At 43.4% G+C, this 27,170-nt stretch overlaps 1 protein-coding gene and 1 long non-coding RNA gene across 9 annotated transcripts in view; one reads left to right on the forward strand and one right to left on the reverse strand.

The window, feature by feature from the left end:
* The first annotated feature begins 218 nt into the window (after positions 1–218).
* LOC148057149 (uncharacterized) lies at positions 219–26,992 on the forward strand. 3 transcript variants are annotated; one of them, XR_015702017.1, is made up of 6 exons: positions 219–2,150; positions 2,328–2,512; positions 4,661–4,875; positions 13,942–14,142; positions 16,979–17,104; positions 26,854–26,992. It is a non-coding gene; the product is annotated as an uncharacterized LOC148057149 (long non-coding RNA). The 3 variants fall into 3 exon arrangements; XR_015702016.1 differs by having other exon boundaries at positions 219–2,512; XR_015702015.1 differs by lacking the exons at positions 219–2,150; positions 2,328–2,512 and having other exon boundaries at positions 3,356–4,875.
* The window catches only part of RAD51B (RAD51 paralog B), a 409,322-nt gene continuing 387,038 nt past the window's right edge, over positions 4,887–27,170 (reverse strand). For 4 of the 6 annotated variants that reach the window (XM_087746500.1, XM_087746502.1, XM_087746501.1 and 1 more), the window contains one exon: positions 4,887–5,678. In XM_087746500.1, the coding sequence (XP_087602626.1) occupies positions 5,527–5,678 (152 nt within the window). In that variant the 3' untranslated portion in view covers positions 4,887–5,526. The remainder of the gene's footprint in view (positions 5,679–27,170) is intronic. The other 2 variants (XM_087746503.1, XR_015702014.1) reach the window with 2 other exon arrangements.

Here is a 27,170-nt window from a genome sequence, read left to right on the forward strand (position 1 = left end):
ATGCCAGCAATGTGCACAGGGCTCGGGGGGAGGATGAAAGGCAAACGCCACTCAGTGAATGAATTCAGAAACATGCATGCAACTTGTGAATGACTTCTTTGCCTTTGCTGAACCTGCACAGGAGTTTCTACAGCCACGGGTGAAAGCCTCACGATACTGTCCCACGGCTGAGGAGGTCTGTGCCGACCCCCTCAGCTCTGCTAGCCCACCCACCGCTCCCCAGCAGCTGCCGCCGCACGGGCGCAGGCCACGCGGCCGTTCCAGGTGAAAAATGCTACCAGCAGCAAGAGGAGTGCTGTTTCGGCATGCCGTGCACGAAGCTCCTTGCCAAGGCACCAGTGAGCCTCCTAAACACAGCTGCCCTCAGGAGCAGAGCGGGGTGCAGCTCTTCTGAACGCGGCAGCTCCCACTGGCACTGGCAATGCTGTGGGGCCGTGGCACACCCATGGCTGAGTGCGAGGGGGAAAAATTAAGGGTTGCTGATTCCGCAATCTGGACCAAGCAGCGCCAGAACAGCCCATTGGCCAGGCGGCAGACCTCCCGAGGCGGCTGCTGCAGACGGGGTGTGCGGGCACGTGCTTCGAAAGCACACGTAGGAAGAGTAACTTGCTGCCTCCCCACAGTGTGTAATTTTGGAAAGATGGGAGCAGGGCATTTGCTGTCTAGAAACGGTGTCCCTGCAGCTCCTCATTGGCACGGTAGAACCATCTTTTATTATCCTTCGGGGCTACGGCTGCAAAGAAAAAATGCTTTCATTTCACTTTGGCGGCGGCTCAGGTTGTGTGTGCTCTGGCTGCTTCCTTAATTACAGTGGTTGTTGACAACTTCTTCTGATAGAGACCCTCTCTTTGAGCAGTCCTCCCACTCCCCCACTTTTTTTTGCAGTCTGAACACATAACAAACTGGGACAACGTTCAGTAAAAATAAACTCACTGTAATGCAGTGATTCCCGCGCCACAGTTATGCTGTGTTCCTCTCTTCTGTCCTCTCAGTTTGTGCTGCTGCTGTTTATTTCCTCTTTCTGGCTATAAGACGTTTTATTTATTAGTGCTGGATTTCCTGTTGCCTACAGCTGCCCGTACTTTATTCTCTCCAGATCACTTTGCCATTTGAGTCAGTCTGTAGGTTTGTTATCCCGCTGACTGAGGTGCTCTCAGCAAGTTTGGTCGGTGGTTGTATTAAGCAACGCTTGAGAAAGAGGGGGACTTGCATGGCAACCTGGGCATACAAAAAACCTAAACACACCAAAAGCTGATACGGGAAGCCCTCACAGGCATAGGAGGGATCCCTTTTTTATGACTTACTGATGCAGAGATTATGCTTTCTCGGATGGCAGGAACCCCTCTTGTTTTGCTTGCACACACTGCACTGCAGGGAGGAAGCCAGCTCTTCAAACTGCACGCGGTCTGCAGCTCTGACAGACGAGGGGTTAAAGGTTTGCAATTGTGTATATTTTAGACTGTGGGCCACATCGTGGTAGAAATGTCTTGCGGACTTTCCACACGTGAGGTTCATGAATGACTTCCCTGACCTTTTGTGGACATTCAACATCCTCGTAGTAAACACACAGATTGCTTATACAGAAAGTGAGCTCATGAAGGGGAAAAAAAATGTTTTGCTGCTTTGACCGTGATTTCTCTGCTGGCAGGAAGGAGGAGGCACAAGCTTTTAATGCTCTGTGTATTACCGGCAAGGTCAGTTGGAAAAGCTCACTCTTCTGAATCGGGGAGAAGTGCTTCATGTAATTCTCTGTTGTCCGATACCGATTTGGTACTATTGCAAGTGGCAGAGAACAAGGTTGAAGCAGCACTTAACGGTAATATTCTCACTCTTGTGTTTTACGTGTGAGGGGCTGCCCTAATTTTATCATCTTTTCTTTCTGTTTGGTGGGGATTTGCGGCCTGAGAACTGAGTAATGAGAGTTAAGGGTGAAGTGAACCCCAAGGCATGGAGGCAGCTGTGGCATGTTTTACCGCGACGCAGCCGTAGCCCTCTCAGGATGTGACCCTTTCAGCTGCTGTTCGCGGTGGGCAGTTGCTGGCGGAGAAGCACTGCAGGTGCAGCACCATTAGACACTTTTTCCTTTGTGTCAGATGTTCGAGAGCTGCCCAGGAACATTAACTAGGGAGCAATCTTCTGACATCGTCCAGGTAAGATGGAAACAGGAGATCCTGAGCATTTGAATTATGAAAGATCCCAGTGTGTTACCTGCAAGCCAGTGTTTTAACCCCAGTGTCCTGGCCAAATACCAGCTCTGCTAATTACATCCTGCCTATGTGAAAATTCCCCTGTGTTTGTACACCACTTTCTTCCCCGCTTGTTTTCAGCAGCTGCATGGAGTTGCCAGGCACGGCGAAGCGCTTGCCGTGTTCCACCTCAGGCCTGGCTGCCTTTCAGCGGGGAATGAAATGAGCACTGTGCACAGCATTTGCAGTGAGTCTGGATCCTCTGCAGGGAAGGGTGCTACAGAAGGAGTGTACCCAAGGACCAGTGCTGGCCCTTGTCATAAAAGGTAACAGCGTGAAGAGGCCAAAGGCACCAGTGCCGGGGTACATCACAGGGTCACAGGAGAGACAGGAGGAGGCTGCTGCACTGTGATCCGATTTTTCTCCCAGCATCTTTCACCTACAAGGGCTGCAATAGCTGGTACACACTGATCTGGTTTGGGGGGCTGACTGACTTCAGGTATGTTTGCACAGTGGGAGAAGCTCTCAGTCCTGCTTATGCCAGCCACCAGCAATACATTTCCAGCTTTTGCATGTCTAGTTATAGATCAGTGTGGACAAGGGAAGCTAAGGAAAAAGAATTCATTCAAAACCTTCAAGTCTATAGATTTGTTTCCTTCTCTTCCACTTCATGACTCATGTGCACATTCCTTTTTGCTCAGCGCTGTTGGGAACAACTCTCTTCAACTAACCATTAATCCCCCTTGTAAAAACCTGACTCATACCACTGGAAAGGAACTGGCTGATGGATTATCCCTCTCTTCTGAAGAGGTGAAAGAGATGGCTGCAGCAGTAGTTACAGGATTCTGATAGTAAGAAGCAGTAAGAAATGCAGGTCACATACAGAAGGATAATGAAATCACATATATTCAATACAGGAGTGGCTTATTGGCTCATTTGTCCAATTTTCTTGTCAGCCAAGTTCTCTCTTTGATTATGGCATTTTTACCACAGTCCTGCCTGAATATTATATGGAAGCACATACAAAAACGTTTGAGGTTGCTCCCAATAGTACACCAGCTCCACTGGCAGCAGTGCAGGCAGAGCATGCCCAAGGCAGACAGAGCAATGACTTGCTTCTCTGCCCCCCCCCCCCCCCCCCCCCCCACCTTGTCTGATCCTTTCAACACCTTAATCTCATGGGACAGCAGCTGTGAGTAGTCTCTCTGTTCCAAGGGGGAAAAAACAAGGTTATCTCAAGGTGTGATGCCAGCATGTTTTCACTATATCCCACAAAGGCAAGTACAGCAAGCCTTGAAAAGGGAGGGAATGTGTGTTGTCTGTGGTGTAAGACCCGAGTCCTCTTGCCACACTGCCCATGTGACTTGAGGCAAGGCACAACTTTTTTAGTCTCATTAGTCCTGTTTTTAAACTGTATTTAGTACTTGCTTCACAGGGCTGAGAAGAAGGGGATTAAGCTTTAATTCATTAATGTTTGTAAAACATTTTAGAACTTGGATGGAAATTTCCCAGGTAGTGCAGAGAGCATTAAAAAGCTTATCTCCCTCTCCAACTGCAAATCGTCCTGCAATATGAGAGAAATGAGGGAAACGGTGCTTGCATTTCCGTGTTTATAATAATAAAAAAACCTACCCTCCAGCTTCCCCTCTCTATCCTTCCACTTTTTTTTAAAAAAGGAGAGGCAGCAATGAGAAATTTTAGTCTAAACAGAGTGCAGTTCCTCCCTGGAGACTCGAATGCATCTCAGTGGAATTTTCCCTGCCTTCAGCCTTTTGTGCTTCTGAAAGGTCCTGGAACCAGGCATGTGACTGTAAGAGCAAAAACCACTTCTGTATCTGAGTGCTCTACCAAATATTTACAAGATACCCAGATAAAATGGCTACAAGCAAGTTCAGCAGGGTTTGACTGAACGGCCAGTAGTGCAGCACTGTTAAGAAAAAAATCTAAACTTTAGTTAAAACAAAATTAAAATAAAATTTTACAAAGGTCTCTTCAAAGCACAAAACTGGTAACACTGAAGCTGGAGAATTGCTCTTCCCCAAGGTGAAACATATTAGCTTTTAAAAGTAGCTTATTGAAATGGACTAGCATCCTTGTTGTGATGGAAACTTCCTTGTTAAAGGAGAGCCCAAAGCTGCGTGAGCAGGCATGTCAGCAGATAGCTGCAGAGTCGGCTTCTCCATGCCATCCTGTTTGGCGGCTGGGAGTGACGTGACATCAGCTTCCACATCCCATCAGCTCCTCAGTCTCTTGCACTGCCACGGTAAGGGTGTGCAGTACTTTTTAATAGGGGCCACGTACTCCCCAGGAATAATCTTGTCACCCAAAGACTGCCTAGCAAACAGCAGATGGCAACCTGCTCACCTCACAGGTGACCCCACTGCAGCTGACCTCCTTGCTGGGTTACCTACAGCCACTTCGGCAGTACTCCAGACCTCCCATATTTCTGTACAGGTTACTCTGCTTTTCAACAGGTTTCTCAGGGAGGCTTTCCCTGTGACTGCAGAGGACAGAACCAGCCCCTCGGGCCAATGGTGACTGTGCATCGGCAGTCGGCACTAACTGCACCCGTGGCTTTCCCTAAGGGATGTGAGGCTTGAGAGCCGGGAACAACCTGATCCCGATCGCAGCACAGCCAGCGATGCCTTCAGCAGCCTTGAGCAAGTCATACATTCTCTAAGTCTGTAAGGTGAGTAAATAGTTCTGTGGTTTGCAGTCACGCTGTGAAGACTTTAAAAGTGCTTTGAAGACAGAGGAAGCTAAGCAGCTGTAATACACACTGATCTTCCCACCTTTGGGATTGCTACCTGTTCTTTCATTCTGAACTGTCAGAGCCCGGCTATTAGCAACTCTGTTACATCATCTCTGATGATTTTCAAATGAGTTACAGGAGTTAGAGCTCACTGAACTATTGCTTCTTAATCAAGCCAATAAGTGGGCTTATAATTTCTCTTAAAAAGCAGAAGCTGACATTTCACTATGTTATGGGCCGTGGACACCAAGCACTCTTGCGTGTTTCACTGTCGGTTCCTCCAGATTGGTGAGGTGACGGGATGAATTAGGAAGGCACGTGTGGCCTATGCTTCTTCAGCAGCATGTGCGTTGTTCAGAGGCTTTAGGCTTTTATTACTATGTCACTTAAATTAACCTGAGCAAAATACAGGATTTTCATACATTCAGAGTTAAGTATGGCCCCACACATACAAAGAACAGCACTTGGTTTTAAAGTTAGTCTTTAGAAAGACAAAAGAAGAAGAATGCTTACTATCTGTTTCACCAGATTTTTGAAAACCAATGTTGTCATGCATTCATTTCTTAGTGGATGTTTCATTTGTCCTTTCTATAGATTGGATGTATTGTTCGGAGTTTCACCAATAGTGCTGGGTAAAGCAGCATCAAGTGAAGTATCTTTCAAGGCAGTGTTCCTCACTCGTATGGTCTGCAGAGCAGGATTGGTTCCTTCCCAGGTTAAATTTGTTTGGTCCTTTCCATCTGCAACACACAATAAAGACGGACACCTCAATGCCAATGTGTCAGAATGAGATCACAAAGTTACCATTTCCTCCAGCAAACAACCACTTGGAAACCCATTTAATACACAAAACAAATCAAGGTAATTAGTTCACTATGAACTAATTTCACAGACTTGCTGAAAATGGATTGAATTATATGTAACGATCCTCTTTCTGCTGCCTGCCTGGCTGTCCTTCTAGTTACCAATGTCCAGACTCTCCTCATTCTGGCTGGCAAAGCTTCTGATGCTACTCTCGTGCTCTGGAGCCAAACCTTAGACTAGTCCAGGCCCCTCTACCATGCTTTGGCCAAAGGCCAGCGTATACTTGCTGCGGACCTTTGCATCACCCTAATTTTCCAATAAAACTGTTTTTTGGTAGCCAGTGCCTATGAACAGAGAATGGGATGTACAAGAGGACTGATGTTCTCTACCACGGCTTATTTTCTACAGTTTGAACACATTTCCTGGAGTTAAACAGAGCACAGCTTATACCAATATATTTTCCAACTATTAGCAAATTGCCTTGGATTCAGAGAAAATATGATGGTTCCACTCTATATGCTTTACTAATACCTAGCATGAGAGCAGAGCCTGCTTCCTAACTGGTATGAGTTGCTCCTCTTCTAATCTTAGTCCCATGTCAGTGCCAGGCTCTAAAGTGCTTTGGGATGGAGTTTTCTATGTAAATACAGGATATTATATTACTGTGATTAGACTCCTTAGAAAATGGACTGTTGTGAGAGGAGATATTAAAAAACAAAATTGAAGCCTTCCTGATCAACCTGCAAGCTGATGAAAAGAACACAAACTGAAGAAACACACAGTTATCAGGACCAAAATATCCCAGGTACTAATGAATCTTCAGTCAGATCATGTGATGCCCTCCTCATGTTTGCTGCTATTAACTGCATTGCAAGGTATCCCAGGCCTATTCAAGTACATACTTCTCCTCTTCCGATCTCTACAGCTGACCCATTGAGACAAGCTCCATCGTAGCACAGGGAGACCTCAGCTGCCTGAAGGACTCTGCAGAACAGCCAGTTCATACCTGGGCTGATTACTGTTGTTCTGTATCAAAGCTTTGACGAAAGTCAATAAAGCTGAAAGGAGGAGGGTGAGAGGCAAGCTATTCCACTGCAACAGGCCATGACATTATTAATGGTGAGGTGATATTGTAGAAGAAACACAAGGTTTACACAAGTTGTCAAGGGAAGCTGTGTCTCAGTTTTCCTCCTCCTCTCTAGCCCTGTTTGTTAGCTATATGAAAAGCAACTACACTAGAAAAGAGTTGCTCATATAGCTGTCCTGGTATAACTATACTGACAACGATGATAACCCTAATGCAGGTAGAACAAACCCCACTTTTGCCAATACACCTTTGATGAATTCCTCAAGGGAAATATGTTATACTGACAAAAGCACCTCTAAGACTGTTTAAAACAGCTTTGGTATTTACTGCAAGGCATCTACAGCATTGTTCAAAATTATATCCCTACCCAACTATACATAATTTTCATGCAGAGCTGGCTTGACAACCCAGAAAATGTACAGAAAATCCTTCTGTGAATTTACTGGGAGAGCCTAAAGAATCAGTGCAGTTGTCTATACTCTGTGTAGCTTTGGGAGAGGGCTGGCAGGAAATGTAGCTGAGGATTTGTTTCGATAGAAAGCTAGGAAAGGGAGTAGGTAAGCGAATTCTTTCCAAAGAAACAGCTCTTAGTGAGCCTTTGGGAACTTTATATTCTTATCCTATTCAAACAAACAAACAAACAAAGTCCCCAAACCCCAAAAGCCCTCTCTCTCAGCAAGGGACCAGAAAATACTGTCTGTCTTCAAGAAGAATTTAGGCATTCTGCAATCACGATGTACTAGGCTTATAAACATTGTCATTCTTAGTGCATCAAAGACAATGTAACAGATTTTTGTAGTGTCATATTAGCCAACTACATTTTTGAGCCTGAGATAACCCAGTAAATACGCATTTTCAATATGCTATCTCTTTTTTGCTCACTTGTTTGTTTCTGTTAAACCATGATGTTTAAACAAAATCACAGGAATTTTGGAAGTCTGTTTAACACCACTGCTTTTTGAACAGCATTGCTCAGGAATTCCAGGCCTAATGAGTCTCAGATTTTGTAAAGCAGCTGGCCATAGGTTTCAACTACAGGACATTAAAGCTTTTTTCTGGTTTTCAGTAAGGTCCATCTTCCACCAAACAGGGTTTGTATAGGAAGCTTAGTTGCAAGTTTAGCTGAAGAATCATACCACCCATCCATAATCACAAATTATAAAGCTTAACATAGCTTTTTAGCTCTGCTTTTCTAGAATAACTACTAGTTACTATCAGGTATTGAACATTTCCCATTGATCTTGTGTGGAACAGCATTACCCAGTTGTATCCTTACCTGAAGTAGGCTGATGCTACATAAAACTGCTTAGATTTCTATACAGGCTCTGATTCACTCTTTTTTATTTTCTCTGAGTGATTCAACTGGTGGAACTGGCCTAAATGATTATAGGCAACCACATGTAGCCCTTTCATGGGGCTAGAAGCCATTGCAAAGTTATTTGTAGTGTATGCATGCAAATCAACTTCAGTTTGAGATAGTCTGGGAGAAGTTCGATGGGGATTTCCCTGCTGTATGTAATCTATTGTTGCTTCTTAGCTTCCTCTATTCACATGGCCAGGAGGCATAAGCATGACACCGCTGGTAATTTCTCAAACTCAATCTGAAAGCGAAGACAATGTGCTCAGTGACCTACAGCAGTCTTGCAGCTTTCGGTAAATCCTCAGACCCTGGCTCAATGATATCTGGAATAAAGGCGGCCTGAAGGAGCAGTGAGGGGAATAACTCAGATGGTAAGGGCTTCACTTACTGGAATACTTTGAAAGTGGTCAGCAGCCAGGAAGATCTATGTGCTGTCCCTCAGATATAACTCTGGCCTACCCAGAGCTCTAATTTTATATTTCTTGATCCATGATGGGGGCTGTCAGTTCAGTGTCCGATCAGTGTGGGGCACTTACGAGACCCCTGCAGATCAGACTGCGAGCACGCGGCTGTGGCTGCCTTCCACGGCTATTCCCATGGGGAGATGAGGAACAAAACTCATCTTACCATGTGCTCAGGCGGATCTAGTCCCAGTAAAGATATTCCCTGGAATGACAGGCCGGACAGGCAGAAGCTTTAAGGGAGATGGAAGAAACACCCTGCCTGCTAGCAGCCCACGGAGAACTCTGTGCTGCTAAGGCCAAACAGCTTCTGATACCCAGGTGAGCCTGTTCAGTGCTAGGCTGGGTATCGCTCTCTGCCCAGTGTATCGTGCTGTACAGATTGCGGTGTGATTGTTCCAAATTGGAAGATTTATAATTCAGCAACTATCCAGATTCTGAGAAACACACTTACCGAAAACCACAGCTAAGGGAAATACGACAGGTGAAGTAAGCATGGTGGCACTGAGGAGGAAGGAAATATCCCTGCAGTGCACTGATAAGAGTGTGCTTGATATATACTGTGTTCAATCTGGACAATCCGCAACCAGGAAAACACAGGCTAGCTGAAGGAAATTCAGCTCGGAGGCCCTAGGGACTGAATCAGTCTGTTAAAATGCTTTGTTGGTTTTATTTATCACTACTTAATTAGGATGCGTAACCAACACATTGGAAAGATAGTAACTGTTAAATATTCAACAAGCCGACCTTTCAGTTACAATATGACAATTCTGAATAAAGTTCATGGAAAGCTTGTCCTTCCGAGGTACTCCAACAAAGCCAAAGGGAACTGGACTGGCCCAAAAAAAAAAAAAAAGTATAAGTAAAAAAAAAAGTAGGGCACTATTGTGGAGACCTGGTTAAAAATCCAAGTCTTGCCATGGGCTCATTGAATGATCCTGGGCAAGTTGTTTCCTGCTCTGTGCTTCAGTTTTTTCCATCTGTAAAAAGAGTACAACAGTGTTGACCTTCCTTGTAAATTGCTGAGATGAATGGCTAGAAAAGCAGTAATACATTATTAATTACTTATTATTATTTCTGAGGAAGAAAAAGTAAAGAGAAGAAGCCATCAATCTTCCAGGGTTTTCTTGATCCTCATAAAAAATAAAAAAAGCACCACGTAACATGAATTTCACACAACAGAAACTTTTGGTGAGCCACCTTTAAGAAGAAATAGTGGGTGCACAATTAAAAGAAAGTTAAAACCGGGCAGACACTCAGGAAAATGCTCCAGATGGTGAAACGAGTTAGGCTGCAGAGCAGGCTCCTACAGGAAGCGGTGAAACCCCCATTGTTTGAGACATATGAAACTGAATTCTTCAAAGTGCTGGTATATATAATACGAGGAACTCTTCAGCGCTGCCTCGAAAGGTAACGGCACTGGGACGACCTGCGAGAGCTACACCTAACATTTCTACAATTTTAAGAGGATTCTTGCCGCTCTGACTATGAAGAGCTGTAGACTCGCTTTTTATCAATATAGTATCCGAGGAACATCTACCAGGGAGTAACTACATTGTGTTTTCACAGGAGATAGATTCAGCAACCCTTAACAGATCTTTCACGGTCCTGCTTCTGAGATCTGAACTTTGTATGTCCAAGAGTGGGAAAAAAGCCCCCTATTCTCTCTTTGACAATTACAGTATGCATCCTACAGACAGACTATTTATTTCCTGTATTACAATCTAATGAAAAACTGGGTGGCTTGATTTTTACAAGCAGTGGTTTGCAGAAGAAATACCATGATTTTAATGGGAACCAAATGAGCAATCATTACGTAAATGGCATTATGAGACACAGAACTAATGCAGAAACGTTAAATGCTCTGGGTCAAACTCACCAAAATGGGAACTGGCAGCGGTGTGCTGGAACGTTGGGGTTTCTCCACACTCAGATACTACTGCAAACATTTCCCGCTGCTGCTAACGCTGGTTCAGCTCCACTGGAGGTAGCTGTGGAGGGAGTCTGACTGCTTCTGTTGTTACTGGCACTTAAAATCTTAAGACCTTCTCTGAAATCCAAATTCAGAGCTTTGGGCCAATTTTATTGATACAACTTGGTTTACTGGTTGGAGCAGGTAGAGGAAGAAAAATTTTTAAAAGGAGCTTAGAATTAGAGTTTTAATACCTTCATTTCCTCTTGGTCTCATACCTCCTGGTATATAAAAAAGGAGCAAATTGATTCAGATGGCATATGTGCACTAGTGACCCTGTCTTACTTTATTCACTTGGGCAAGGTGGCCACGGAGCGCTCCTGATCCCCTCTCAGCCCCTCCAGCAGGAGCGCTGGCACCGCCTGCACGCTGCCCCCGTCCCTGGCCAGAGGTGCAGCAATTTCCTCAGGAATGAATCACGAACGAAAAAACAAACAAGAGCTATTTAAGAAGTTTTCTTCTCCCCCTGCAACTGTCCTATCCAGTATCATATTCCTGACAGCTTATTCTTCAAGAATTTAGTCATCTAAGGTTTCAGTGACTCATGTGATGAACCTTCTACCCATTTCCTGGAAAGAGTCCTGCGCGGTCCTCTACACCTCCCTGCCATTTTCCTCGAGGGTCTCATTCTCGCTACATTTTCGTATAGTTCAGCTTTCCTCCATTTCTGGGGTGGAGGAGGCAGGCAAAAATATCTTGAGCGCACCCAAATTTGCGGTGTAACCGGAAAGCGGCGTGGTGAAAGAAACATCTGGAAAACAAAGACGGGCACTGAACCAGAGAGTTTCTTTGGAAGTAGCTGCCTCTTGGGCTGAAAGCTGGTTGGAAGAAAAGAAACTGCTGTAGGAAGAGCTGTGTGGTGCAATATGATCATGTATTTACTAGGGCTGTACCCTCTAAAATGAAGATGAAAAAGATTTGAAGGCTCTCTCAGATCATTGCCTGGGTGGGCGTGACTCACCCTGGGCAAATGCCACTGATGACAAGTACCCTGACACAAACTATTGAATGAATTGGGCTGGATGGGAACCAAAGTAACCATTTTACATACTTGGGCCAATCTGAAAGACACTTCTGTGCAGTAAACAACTGCTTCCTTTTCCTGATTAAAAAGCAAGTTCAAAAGCTGCTCACAGACAGCTTGAAGATACTTCAGCAAACCCTGATCTAAGTGGGGTTGTGCTATGCCTACAGCAGACAGCTGCCTGGACATCAGCGATGCCCAGGCCGTACCTCCTAGCCCATACCGAAGTGCTACCTGTGCATATTTATGTTACAGTTAAAACAGGGGGTCTAGCATTCTTCTTAAAATATTCAGAAACGTGCCTGAGTGTGAGCCCATCAGCATAATTACAGAAGTGTGAAACAGCTCAGCGGCAGTGCCGGTGCGTGCTTATAGACCTGCACCTTCTATGTCTGTCAGCAGACTAAGCACCCCGGCTTACACTAACTTGCAGTAGGGCTAGTTAAGGAAATTGCAGATCTCTCTCTGATGGAGACAGAGCCAACATGTCCAGCATTCTTAGAGGATGATTTCAGTGCTCAGTTATACCAGTATGACTGGCGTGTATACTGGTGTGTGTGCGCATATATATATATATATATATATATACACACACACACATACATATATGCATGTCAGTATATATACACCAACGTGCATCACAAGCCTGTTCCCTTTAAAGGGCGATGGTGTCAGGTCAAAGTTGGCCCGACATTATTCTTATTAAAAAAAAATAAACTTCTACAAGCCCTGATTCCAACAGAAATGTTTCCATGATTTATTTTAAGAAGGGAACATTTCCCTGCAGTGCTCACCGCAACCCAAACATTGCAGCACTGTGCAAGAGCATGAGAACCAGAGAGGAAACTGAAGAATCTATTTTCACTGCTGCAGAAGAGAAATACAAAAAATAAACAAACAGCAAAAGCAGTGACAAATAAATTTGATTTTAGTGGCAGCTGTAGTGTTATCTATAGTACGGCTAAGGAGAGTAGACTTGAAGCATGCATGCTTTTCTAGTGGTTTCTACAAGATGTGTGACTAAGTGTGAGATAGGGACTCGTGGGAGCCATCTACACTGTAAGAAAGAGATTTATTTTTCTTTGGTTGATCCTTCCTGCTCCTCACACCTTGCCTTTCACTTTTGAGAAACTAAACAGCAGACTAGAAGAAACTGCCTCACTGTTTTCAAAGCTAGAAAATAATTTAAAGCTTGGGCAAGCTATCCGGGGAACAAATGCCTTGTTTGTGGGAGAGCTCTCAGATGCTTGAAAGTAATGGGAAGAGTCTTCCCTCTAAATATCTGGAGCCCTCTATTCTACAGAAAGAGGAACCTGCCTTCAGTGCTACTGCTTGTTTCTTTGCTCAAGTTTGCAAAAAGCAGCAAGCACTAGGAGAACAAAAAAAGGGGCATATGGAGACAGAAAGAACTACTGAGCGAGCACATACTTTCCTGACATAACTACTGACTGCATGCACACACACATGCATGCAGACATGCACACACAGCACACAGCTCCTCAATCTGAAAGGTCTGCGTACCGAGGAGACAGAAAGAAAATTAGTGAAGCCTGCCCAAAAGGGACTATGAAGACTGATCTTGTGGCAGATTAGTGATTTCACCAGAAAGTTTTTGGAAGCCGTAAACAGGAAATGGTTAAGTAAAAGCAGGTGGAGCATGCTGACTGCAGGAACAACGCAGGAAATAGCTGAACGTCTGAATGGATGCAAAAAAAATGCTCTTCTCCTCAGTCCTTGGCAGTTGCAGTACGCCCACTCCTCCTTCTCCTGGTCTTCCTTTGCTACCCTTATCTGCCCAAGCTACAAAGTCTTGCAGTCTGCAAACACCTTTTGCTTGAGTAATCTGCTCTCCTTGAATTTCGGGACCAGCACGGGCGAGTTGGGAGGTTCTGCCTGGAAGGCAAAAGACAAGAGGGACTCACCTACTGCGCAAAGGATGAGTCAGAAGTACCCAGCAGTACCCACTGCCTGCCACAGGCTTCAGGTCTGAGGAGCCAGAACAGCGTCTTTGGTACTGCCCCAGGTGCTCCAGTCCCAAGTGTATTTAGCATAACAGTCAATCAGAGCAACATTATTCCTATCGCCCTTTTCGTTCCAGGGGGCTCCCAAAGCACTTAGCTCTAAGAATCATTCTCCATCTCTACTGAAACACAGTCCCTTCTGGGGCAGAGCACTGCAGCTGTTTAATAGCTCACAGCAACATCACACAAGCAGATGGAAAAGAAAGCGAAATGTGTAAGAAGCGTTCTTTCCACTTTCCTTCTAACCCTTCCTTTCTCTCCTCTTTGTCCACAGAAATTTGTGCCAATTCCAGACAACTCCAGATGTGTCTCTTTCCCACCAGTATCTGCAGAGACTTGGCTCTGGAGACGGGGATCTGCTTGCCAACATACTGCCTCCTGGTGCTTTCAGCCCCAAGGGTCGAGTTCCTGCTGCCATACTCTCATCCCTGGCTGTGCTGCCAGACATGCTGCGGGATGGAGGGCAGACATGCTGGTAAGGAAAAATTTTGCTTTCTTCTAGATGAGTATAGCACTGATGTAAACTTGTTTAACATAGACAAGACACCCTTGCCTTCAAAGTATACTAAACAGTCACATTAAAGCCCCAAGGAAAGTTAAGAAAGGAGCACATAAATTAGTTTGAATCATTTTGACCTTGTCTACATTTTAACTATTAGACGGCAAAGCTATGTTGGCAAACTCTGCTCTTAGATATTTCTCCTCCTCTCCTAGATTTAAATTGAAAAAAAAATCTGTTTCTTCTTATATTCTGAGCAAAGAAAACACTAATGGCAAATGGGCTTCTATGGAGTTACAACTGCACAAACAAAAAGTTTTTTCTGGTAGAGAAATCTTGCAGAGAAATCTTGCAAAGAAATCTTGCTCTTTTTTGACATTGTTATTTTGGCAAAACTTACCGGGTCTTATTGGGAGTTCAAACTTATGCTGCCTTTTCTACATCTTTTAAACCAGAGAGTTACTATATACAACCTAACACTTTTTAAGTTCAAACTCTTAAATCCTAGTCTAGACAGGGCCTTTGGGACTAAGGTTCAAACTCACCCTGCCCAGTCTCCAATCTCCCACACTTCTGCCCAGGCCGTACCTTCCTGGGGGTGTCCTGAGAACAGTCGTGGTCAGAGTCTGGCACCCCACACTGCTGCGCCCGTGGGAGGAGGGAGGGGGCACTGCCAGGGCAGAGGTTGGTGTGGCAGAGGTTGGTGTGGAAAGCATGTGTCCTATCAGCTTCAGGTAGATGGCAGGACAGCTTCAGGGAGTTAAACCTTGCCACTGACCTTTGGGAAAAACCAGTCTGTGATTCATAAGAATCTAAGAAACTGAAAGAAAATAATTGCAATGAGCTGAACAAAAATGAACAGGTGTCTCTTTCCTGCTCCTTTCACAGTTTCTGCTTCTCTGCACCCTCACCCACATTTTTTTTGCTCTTAAGTTGCTGAGAAAAGCGGCAGGAATGAGGTTCCTGGTATAATTACAGTTTGCTGAGAAAATCACAGCCCGCAGCAGTAATTCCTTTAGAGCTAGAGACAGATGCTGCTGAGGTCTAATCACAGCCTTCCCACTAACCAGGCCCTGAGTCTAATCTGTCATCAGCCGAGAGGCCGCTGGCTCCCGCCGCACGTGTGAACCCGAGCTGCTCGGCCGTTCCTCTCCCCTCGTCCAGAGCCAGGCAGTGCCAGAGGGAGGGTATGTTTCCATTCACTCCTTGCCCTCAGCTACAGCGATACTACAACTTCAATGTGCTGCTTATCTCTCCTCCATGCCTAGTATCAGGGCCACTCAAAGCCTCACTGGAAAGGGCTCAAGTGGTTGTTTTCAACTTACAATGCTGCATAGTGACTGCAGTTCAAAAATACAACTTAAGCTGAGATAAGTTGAAGGAGAGGCTTAATGAGAACGGCCTGTAGCTAATTCCTCCTTCCAAAATGTATGGTATTTTCTACTTATTAAGAGGACAAGGCTGCACTCAGTGATGGATCATATAACCTCCTTATGTTAACAACAACAAAAACCAAAGGAGTATGAGTGCTGATGAGCACAGAAGTAGGAGGAAGAGGGAAAAACAGAACTGGGTATATTGAAAGAAGAGCCGGGAGAGAACATACGTGTAAGGAGAAACTGAACAAATCTCTCCTACGTATTACACACAGCTGCCATTGCCATCAAATGGTTTGTACCTGACATACAAAGAGCACAGGGCCACATCTTTGAACTTCTCTGTGATAGTGAAAGAAGCTTGAAAAACAACAGACCTCAGCAGCTCAGGAGTGCCTCTGTGCAGGCAAAAGTCCCCATGGTACTGGATTAGCATCTTTAAATTGGGTTCTGGTCATAGGGAAACTGCCTGAAGAAGTCTATTTCAAAGATATGTTACTGTAGCATGAGTGAACCAGTGAGAACTGGTAAAGTCCTTAAGCTGGTACCCACCGTACAGCATCTGTAGAGTTAACAAGTGCCCTGAAGTGGCAGGGAAGATGCTACGTTTGGGAGGCGTAGACTAAACAGCTATGTTTTGCGTAAGTAGCTCTTCAGAAAAGCATAAGGGAACAGAGTAGGTCATCATTTCTGGTCAGAGGCAAAAGCATATTAAACTAGCTGACTTTCTGTAGCAGCCTGTGGCCAACTCAGCTTCTTCGTGTTCAGCTTTTTCCGAATCTGCACATGGTAGCTGGGCACACGCGATAATACTCACCAGATCTCCGCAGTAAAGGCATGCAAGGCAGCTTCTCAGCCACTGACAGACTGAGGGGGAACAGAAAGCATAGCACGATGTCTCAGAGAGGGGGAAGGAGTGACTCATACAGGAAGAAAAACAAAGCAAAGATGAACTTAGAGCACAAGAGGAGAGGCAGACTGTTGGCTGTAAATCAGTTTTCTTGCTCTCAGAAGGGTGGGTATCACGGTGAGAGGAGCTGTACTTGACAGTAATGGAAGTCCAAGGAAGTTTGATTGAGATTAAATGGCAGCCACAGGCCAAGATAGATAAGAGGCTTTAAGGCGAAAATCAAAGACAGGAAGTGACTAAGTAGGTCAGGAGCTGGGGGTAGCGAGCTGGATAGATTAAGCGGGACTTGGAGAAACTAAGTTAGCTCTGCTAATGACAAGTGATAACACTTACAATGTCACCAAGTTTAACAAATCTGACTCTGAAATCACCTTCAAGGCCTTGATAGCAAATCGGAGATTGCCGAGTTCTAACAGTATCTACATCAGAGCAGATACTGTATGTGTTTTAACAAGCGATCGGTTTTACAGTCACTTTTTGACCCTGCCAAGCTTCCTGTAAATAGTGTGCTGTTTTGTCTGAACAGGATTTCTTCTTAAGGAGCTAGGAAAAATCAACTGACTAATAGAAGCTGTGAGACTCCAAGAAGGGCTGCTACTGCAGGTTGAAAAGACAGATGCAATGGAGAAACTTCTTTCCACCCCTAAATTCAGTAAGTCTTTGATTCAACAGCTTTGTTCACATCCAGGGCAGCCGGAAGAGAACAGTCACCTTGTATTTTTGTACCTGCTGAGAAAACCCCAGATTGTATGTGTGCACTGGGACAGTTCAATGTGTGTCTATTCCAACTTAAGAGGCTTTCAATGCTCTTTCAGATGTAGGGTGTGAGGAAGGGTGAGAACTGCTAAAGCTAGCCTCATCCTCATTAAATCTTTGCCCTCTCCGGAGCAAGCATGCAAGTGGAGAGAATAGAAGATATGCATGAGCAACTGAGCATCTGTGATCTCATGACCTTTGACTGTTGTATTATGGGAAATGTATTCTCCGGTTGCTATGCTTTTCTAATTCATTTGTATTTTCCTTCAGTGGCTCCCTTGTATTTTCTTGGGTGCTCCTGTGTAATGGTTTCAAGGAACCACCGATATCTCCATGTTAAGCATGCATACAATAGCTTTAATGAAATGTTTGCGAGTATCCCACAGTAATTCAAGGGAAAGGGAAAGCAAACAGTTTTGTACTCACTTGTACCTATCCCTTCGGAGCCCTGGCTTGGGTGGAGGCATCTGCACCACTGCCCTTTAAATCCATTTCTAACCTATTGTGACATGAAGGCCATTGGGTCCTGCTGCTCCGCATGTAAGCACTTCAGGCATTTCACTCCCATTAAAAAAGCTACAAATCACCTGTGAAAGGTACAATGCTGAAACCTTGTAGGCTAGGCTAGAAGAAATAAAAAATAAATTAGGGTACACATCCTTTACCCCTCTTACAAAAATTGGAGAATAAGGTTAAAAATATCCTTAACCACTTCTTAAAATACACTAAGATGCTACAGGGAGAGTACCATCAAAGCAAAGGTTTTGATCTTCTTCAATATTCGGAAATTAATCTTTTCTGTTCTGTGCGCCATTGGCACAATCTCAGTCTTGGTGCCACCCTCCGCAATGAGTTACCTATTTATTATTCTTTTAAATGGGGATCTTTGTTTCTTTAACAAGTAGGTAACTACATCATTTCATATGTACAGAAGAAAGCTGCAAAGTATTTTTGTTTTCATTTCAGGCATTTAAAATAAATATACATGAGGGAAATGAAATTTGGAAGGGGAACTTTCATCATGCAAAGATGGAGGAATAAGAAACAGGATGCAAAGGTTATCAGTCAGTTCTTTAAGTCAAATACAAGACAATTTTACAGCACAGAAAGTAGTGAGTTTGTTTAGAGGAAGAATCTTTCTCTCTCTTGTACGATATGGAAGAGTTAACAGTATCTGCAAGGATAACCGTGAGGCCTAACACTAGTGATTATTGCTAATACTTAGTACTAGTATGAAGTACTTGAGTTTTTTCAGTGACTGACATCATTATTATTTCAAAGTTGACACAAGCTAATTTGGAAACACTTTTGCCTGGTTGTTCATATTTTCTTGCAAATCCATCCACTACTTCTCAGTGACTCCCAGAGATAACATACATCAAAAAAGATAAGAATAATTGTAAGACTGGAAAGAAAAAATAAAGGCCAGTTTGATGACAGAATAAAGAAACCATGCTTCTAACTTTGATCTTGGCTATCTTCCTGCGCTGAGACCAGAGGCATTGCCAGTTTTTGCAGTCTGACATGCTGGATTTGGGCCGGGGTTGCGCCGAGCCGGGGCTGGCCTAGCTTTGCTGGAGCTTGTGGCGCAGTGACTTTTCAGGAGGGAACAGAAAGCATGGGTTGTTTCCTTCATGTAGGAAGGCACAAGCGACAGCAGGGCTCTCTGAGAAGATTGAGAACTGCTGACACTAGTAACAGGAACTGGCAGCTGCAAAGGAGAGTAGGAGTGGGATGAAAAGCAGTCTTACAAAGTGAAGGACGAAAGGAGAAGGCCACGGAAGATCTAAAATTGGGAGCAGCTAGCAAATGCTGACAGAGACTTCTGTTTGATTTTCCTCAAGGGCTTTATCATTCCTCAAGGGGCACATTCAGGCCAACATAAAGATTCCTACAAGGATTTTTGAGATACTCTTAATGACGATTTGTGCTCTTTGCCCCTCTCTTAATCTGCAGTCTGCATTTTCACTGCATCTTCATAAGATGCTTCTTAAAAATACATTGATGATGGCTGGGACACAAGAATGGTTATTCTCAGAGAAGTGTGAAGAAGAGGGTTGATATACACTTCACCCTCCTTCATCTCTGCTGTATCTGCCTCATGCCTGTATTCCAGCCCATTAGTTCAGATGGCCCAGGACAGTGACGGTAGCAAGGATGCAGTGCAACGGTGCACAGAGGGCGCACAGCTTGGGCTTGTTTGGGTTTCCTGCTGTGATTATGGAGAGTTTTGATTTTTGTTCTTTGGTTTCTGAATTATTTACTCAAGCTGTCCTGAGAACTCTGCTCCATGTGAAAAAGGGGTGGCATGTACTCATGTTTACAAGCTCAACAGCTCCATCAGTTTCATTTTTATTCATTGCCTTAGACTTTTCTGTATGCCTTTTTTTTTTTTTTTTTTTTTGCTTAGTACTGTTCATATCTCACCCATGAGTCTTCTAAATTAAATGACTAGTAGATTGACCATCTTCACTGTCACTTCTCTGTCTCCTACTAAGTTGCAGTTGTGAAATTCTTGCATCAAAACCCAACAGTTACTCTCTTGCTTCCCATCCTATCAGGTACTCCATGGACTAGTTCTGTCCTCCTCTAGTAGTGACAGCTGATTTATGTCACCAAGGCTAAGGCCAGGGAAATCGATGCCCGACTTTCTCCCACGGGGATGAGTTTTTATGGATGGCAGTTAGTTAACTATTTTCACTCTACAGATACCAAAAATACCCAGCCCATCTCCGTGACACTAATTAAGGCCCACGGGGATGACGATGCAGTAATCTTAGGCCTTGGGCCACCATAAGTACATTAAGACTTCTCTGGTTCTTCACGTTCCACTTCCCTTTAGTAAGTCATAACTACTTTTATTCTCCAAATACATGAGGAACTTGAAGCTAAAGCTCCAAGTTCGGTGCAATCCCTTAACTCTGTCATCTAAATAGTGTCATTTACTGAAAAGTACTCCCCCAAATTTTCTGCTTCCTTGGGATAAGGAGGGGAAGTGAAAGAGGAGAAAACAGTGATTAGTGATTTCTTTACAACTTCTTTTTACTAGCTAATTCTAAAGTAGTTTTGTTTTGTTTGGTTTTTTTGTTTTTTTTTTTTTTTTAAAAAGTCCTATCCCTGACAGAAAAGCAGCTGCAAGCGTAGCGGAGCTATCTGTGCACTGCGACTGCAGTGGTCATGCTGCCCATCACCCTGTCGAATCCCCAAGCAGACTAGGAAACAAGAAGACAGAAAGGTTGAAAAATGAGAGTATAAATACTCTGCAGGGAGCCGCTAAGACAGCAAAGTCATGATGGTGCAAAGGAGAATGTCAAAAGTTAATCCCAGGTGTAATACCTTGGAGGCCAGATGCATGTTGTGAGAGGTGTCATTTATCTAATATTTATGTTTTGTTTTCCCTCTGTGAACTTTAATGTAGGTCTTAGCCAGTGAATGCTGCGTTCTCTGTAAATGCCTTGAACAGCCGGTTGTTGCCTTTCCAGGCACATTTTTTCCTTCTTTTTAAATGTTTGCTGGAGTCTTAAGATGAGGAGTTTTTAACCTAACGATAAAACACCTGCATTTTATTAAGACTTGGGACTTAAGTACCACCTCCCTCAATTTTACTGAAGTGCTGCCATTAGTCAGGTTAACCCTTTCAGAGTCAGTTTTACTCTGAAAGTGAGGTTCTATGTCTGCTCCATATAGCCCTATTCCACAGTCCTATACTGTATCTGGAGGAAATGAAAACCAGCTCTGAGACAGACCCAGAGAGCTCCATCCAGTGCTGACTGGCAAGGGGTGCAGAACCCCTAAACCACAGCTGCAAAGTCTACACCCTCCCTAGCACAACAGCCCTGCATCGACATGTCTGTTGGCAACGTAAAACTTAAAACTAAAATGTTCTTGCCAGCCACTCTTGTTTCAAGAGTGAGATGTTTGAGTTGTATCATAGAAACTTTATTCAACTAAACAGGAAAATTTATTATTCTCCTTGTTCCTTCCTTTTTCTCTCTCATTCCATTGTCTTAAATGAGAAGTGGAGCAGCACTATGTGGTGATTTTTGTGTGTGGACCTCCAAGTGTGTTGTTATCCCTATATGAAATTAGAAAAATGGAAGCATGTGGATGTGAAGTCATTGCCCAAATTCATGCAGCAGTTTAGTAGAAGGGCTGATAAGTTCCGTTGTCAATGTACTAAGCAACTGTCCTGTTCCCCATGTAATTTGGCTTTTTGATAAGCAATTATTTGCTAAGTCCCCTTCACACACATCACAGAAGCACTGCACTGCGAAGAGCAACAACTGCTAGCTATTTTACCAAATATGATCAGTTCACTGGAGACAGAAGAGAGTAACTTAATGCACTCAGCCAGGGACTGAGGATCTGTATACCATGAGTTCTGATTTAATCTCTGTTGCTATCTATGTGCTTATGGGCACGTAACCTTAGTTCTTTATGACTCAGCTTCTCATCTATGCAAGAAAGAGTAATTCTTCTCAGCCAGCAGGTGAATCAAGAGGTCATAGAGTTCTGAGGTTATTCTGGGTTAGTCATTCGTCTTACGACTTCTGTGGCACACCTATACAAGGATAATGGTACTAATATGCATCAGACCTGCATGAAGAGAACAGGTACATCAAAGGTTCAGAGGTTTGGAGATACCCAGATACCATGGCTACAGAGCCATACAAAGTCCTAAGATAACCAGGTAGGTAAATAGAGAAATATTAGTTGCTACTCAAATACTGGTCAGGTATAATTCATTCTATAGGTGGTTACAATTTATTATACAGTCTGATGTATTAGATACTGGTGTGATTTATACCAATACATCCCTACAATGCCAGTATAGGAAATATTATCACATACCGTGGTACTCATAAAAGGAAATGCACAAAGTTTACGTTGCTGTTGTAAACAAATCATTTCCATTCATTCACACACACCAGTATATGATTTCAAAACTGTGTGGATCTCAGTAATCATTGGAAATGGCCTTTATAAACCCACATCACGGCAGAGATAGTTTTAGGGACAGAAAACTACCGCTATTGCATAGAACATCATACGATGTGGGGATCCAGCAGACTGGGACATGTAGCAGTGAAAGTCACCTGGTGTGAGAGCAGCAGACAGCTGCTATGACCTAGTGCTAGCTCTGACCACAAACCAGGGAGTGTACACTTGTGTGCCCGTTGAGGAGCACAGCTTGCCTCGCCTGCCATTTGGAAAGACAAAGGATGAACATAATTCATAAAGATAATCTGGAGCAGAATTTTTCATATTTGAGTCATGACTCACAAGATTCTTACTTTTCCATTCAGTGTAAATATGCATAAACAATCATTCTCAATTGCTTTTAAAAATATATGTAAACAGCTTTTCAAACTCTTAAACCAAATTGGGGTAAATCTCACATTTGTTTGAGTTTACACCCTTTAACTAACTTTAGGAAGCTGTGATTTACATTGCTGTGTAAATCACATCTGCTCATAAGCTGTGGTTTGAAAACACTGCACATCTGTGGTATCAAATGTGTGCAAATTAGAGAATTATATGACATTACCAGTCACTTAAATGCAAATGCAAGCTTCACTTTTTGTGCAGTATTTGAAGTCATGTTATTATGTAGTGTAAACTACAATCATCTACTCTCTACTTAGATAGCAATCCAAACAGGGATTTGCAATCCCTTTGCAATCATTTTCACATAGCCATATAGTCAGGTACCCCAGTCAGGAATGTAAGTTACAAACTGTTATGTGCCCTGAAGCAAGCTTATGGCTATTCTTTATAGGTGGCCTGGTCACCATACTAGTTACTTTTGAGTAAATAAAAGGTGGGGCTTTGTATTTTGGAGTTGTGTTTGTTGATAAAAGAGGTATTTTCTTTGCAGCAATCTGGAAAAACAGAGGGTGTTCAGCTTTAATTTTGTCATGTATCTGTGGCTCTGAAGCTGGTACCAGATCAACCAGAGCCAGCATCTTATACTCCAAGATCTAGAAGTGGGGAGGTGGTATAGTCAGTCAGTCATATGGTCTCTTCCAACATTACGAAGGGGGTTGTTCCCTATGACAGGTTTGCTGTATTTTTCTTCCTCTGAGTGTCTCAAGAGAGAGTGTCAGCACTTGCTCCTATTTTCACCTCTAAGTTCTTTTAAAATCTATTGATAAGAATGTTCTGCTTTAAATTACAAGTTTATTTCTTTCCAGTCTTGACTGTATTTTGCTTTAGACAAATACTTCCACAAAGCTTTCATCAGAAGAGCCAACATTACTTATAAGCACCATTAATGAAGCCTGACAAAACAATTATGCAGAAGCTATTATCACCTTTACTCTTCAAAATAAATTACAGATGAATTAATATATGACTTGATCAAAGTTGTACAGTGAATTAATGGTAGCAGCTGGAAGTGTAGCCTAGGAACTTTGACACCCACACTCCTGCTGAAATTATATGCCCTGAAATCACCGGGACTGTCTCAGACCCACTCTGCACTACCAACATTCCTCTCATATGACTGAAGTGTTTTTAGGCTATGAAAATTAAAGAAAAGGAAAAATAATGTAAATCAATGTCTGATTCTACATTGTTTTCCCCTCTGAGGCTAAAAGATTTTTTCTTTTTCTTGTTTTAATTTTTTCTTACAGTAGATATTGGCAGGCTGGAAGTTGAAATAAAATAGGAAAAAATAACAAGCATATTTTGAGTGATTACTCAACTGGGGTCCTTTGTGACAGGAAATGCAGCTGCGTGACTAATGGGCCTGACTTTCTCTTGGCTTCCTTCCCCCTTCAAAGATCTTGTTTACTGCCCCAGCCAAATTTTCTTTTTTTTTTTTTTTTTTTTTAAATTGCTAGAAGCTAGCAATTTTCCAGGAAAAAAAAAAGATCTTTGCAAGAGGCAAAGGCAGTAAATCTTACAAAGATCAAGGGCTGCAGAGCTCTCCCCCATCTACTCCTTTTAGCCTTCCAGGCTCTTGAGTCACGTCATATCTTCCCCCGCTCCACTCCACTCCGAACATGTGTCTAGCAGATCTTTCTGCTTTGGTGAGGGGAGGGAGTATGCGAATCACATTTACAGCATCTAACCCTGGAATTCATAAAGGAAGGACTAATTCCATTAAGGAAACCAGAGGCCTCCTAAGCCTCTTGCATTTTGTCTTTTTTTACTATTTTTCCTTGCTCTCTCTCTTTTTAACAGCAGTTGTGTGCCCATACTCCGTAATGACATGGCTGTTAAGGGTGAACTATTGAGATCTGACACAGCATAGTCCCATTAGTAAGGGGCCATGGAGCTTTAAATGTTGTTTGCATTTGGCCTGCTTTGTAAGCCTGCTTTGTTGAGCTTCCTAGGTAACAGCAGATAGGCCAGGACCTGAACCTCCCCTGAACTGGAAGGGAAGAGCAACCATGCATCCAAGCTTCATGGCAGGCCCTTATCTCTATAATTCAGTGCAATGAAACCCCGAGTTCCCTCTCAGTAATGGGGGGTGTTGGGGTTATGGTTGGATAGAGCATCTAAACAAGCAGGGTCTTGTCGTCCTTTGGTGGGTGTCAACAGGAGATGCATACCCTGAAGGACAGTGGTACTGTGGAGGGGCACTGTGGGCTCACAGAGGTGTCTGAGCTGTGAAGGGCTCCCAAGACTATGGGCTCGATAAAGCAAACATGAAGTGTACTGGCCTGAAGGTGGGCACCGGTGCAGGAGCCCATGTGCTGCCAGCAGCAGTGCCACAGAGGAAACAGGGAAAACTCCGGACTAATAGTGGTGGGTTTATTCCTGCAAGGGGGTTAGAAACTCAGCCAGACAGGTAAACAATAAGCTCAAAAATCATAATCTAAGAGAAGCAGGAGCCAGTCTTCAGCCTTCTCAAGAGGCCCTTCTCTTTGGAAAGCTGGGGGGTCAAGTAATTGAAAAAGAGTTGGAGGGCTGCTCCACAATCTACAACGCTGGCATGGTTCCCTGTGCCCTGTAGCAGAGGCTAAAAAAGGAGGTGAATATATTCATTACCATAAACTGCACAGAGAAACCATCAGAATGGGTATGCTAAAAAAAGAGACGAAACCTTTGCTTATGAATAGACCTAAAAGAATTGAATACATGTGTACAGAGGGATCATTTTCCACTACCTACAAGAGGAAAAATCTCTGGGGAAGTGGCTGATGCCAAATATTTTCTTATGCTTCATGTGTCAGCAGGGTCTGGCAGAAGCCCTTAAAAAACAGAGCACGCATTTTGTGCAAATTGAGAATCACAATTTCTGGTGATTTGGATTGCTTCACCAAACTTGAGACGTTTCTCCAAAAATACAGCAGATGTTTGATGATGTACCAAGTTTTCAGCATTTACACAGATCAGATGATGTTAAGATCAGCAGAAAAAAAATAACAGAATAACACAGTAAAAGGCTTCAGAGCTGCCCTGAAAAAAAAAACTAAGCTGGGCTAGACAGACAAAAATGTTAATTTCTCACAACAGTTATAAAGTGCTGGGGAGAGACATTATCATAGCAAGGTTACAGAGGAGCTGGATTGGGTGCAGAAGTGGTGGGCACAAGGACGCATTGGAATGGGAGCTCTGTGTCTGTAACCTGGCTGTGTGACCTGTCAACCCCAGGGCACCGCTATAAAAAGACAGGCAGTAGACTTTGACTACAAAGCTTAACAATTCCAGAGACTGAAGGAGGTCGTTAAAGAGGATGTGGCCCCGAGGTATCTTAACACTACGCATGAGACAGTTGTCCCCAGAAGAGAACTGGCCTAATGCTCTCGCAGCTATATGGTCAAAACTGGAGGTCAGTAATTTCTGTGTAATGAATGCTAACAAAAGCTGTCAGTGCGTTCAGACAGAGAGGAAGGATTTGGCATTTGTCCATGAGTGTAAAGTTTCGTGTCTTTTTTTTTTTTTATGAGAAGCCCATGTTAGAAAACTGACCATAACCCACTTACTGTGATTGCCAAAGTGGCCCGGCAAAGCCCCCTCTCCTCATGAATACAAGGATTTTTTTTCCAGTTATGAATTTATGATTTGCAGATTGGGAGGGACTTGGTGGGTTCAAACTTAATCCCTAGAGCATTTTATGAAAAATCAGTGATGCAAAGTCCAGAGCTAGATTTTGTATTTGATGATTTGCTTAAAGATTTTGCTTATGATGGGGATAAGACCCAGTGGAAAGTATATGAGCCTATCACTGAGAATATTCTCAGACTTGTTGCTGACATCAGGTGACGTATGAATAGTGTATCCCGGCTAGGAAAAATGATATAACCTCTCTTGATTGTTATTTCTACTTCCCTGACGTAAACTCACTATAAGGTAGTACAACTAAACAGGTGGCAGGGTATATCAAGCTTATAATTACTACACATCCTGTACCTGCTAAGGTAAACAAGGTCTGACAATGTAGCAGGAATAAGTGTAAGATGTCTTCAATAAAATATAGATTTAGCTCTACCACTCTAGTTCCATTATTCCTAATCAACAAGTTGGTAGGAAACAGTGCCAAAACAAATTGGTAACTATGCAGAAAAAGTGTGGAATTAGGTTGTGATCTGGTTTTAGGTCTGTTATATCAAGGTGTAACCCGTGAAGGAAGTAAGTCAACTACTGACATTTTGCTTGACAAAAAATAAAATTAAGTTATTTTCATTCTTGCAGTCTTTCAATTCCCTGCCATCTCCAAGGGTGTCATCAGGGTCATGGGGGTCTTGAAGAAGAGTAAAGAAACAGAGTCAAGACACAAAAACTCAGAACAACATGACCTGCCACACCGACAACTGTGGCTGTGATGTTCCAGTTCCAGAGACGTAAACAACGCTGCCCGGTCCTCGGGATTCACTGAGCATGGTTTATGTGATGTTGGTTGTAACTATTTGCAGTTGCATATTAGCCCAACTTCTCTGAATTTTGTCTTGAAAAATGCAGTGACATTAGGACCTCTGGCATTAACAACTGTTCTTCCCAGTCTCGGAATC

Source organism: Nipponia nippon, unplaced genomic scaffold, assembly GCF_047370975.1.
Source record: "Nipponia nippon isolate SJK-2023a ecotype South Korea unplaced genomic scaffold, ASM4737097v1 scaffold_10, whole genome shotgun sequence".
NCBI classification, from domain to species: Eukaryota; Metazoa; Chordata; class Aves; order Pelecaniformes; family Threskiornithidae; genus Nipponia; species Nipponia nippon.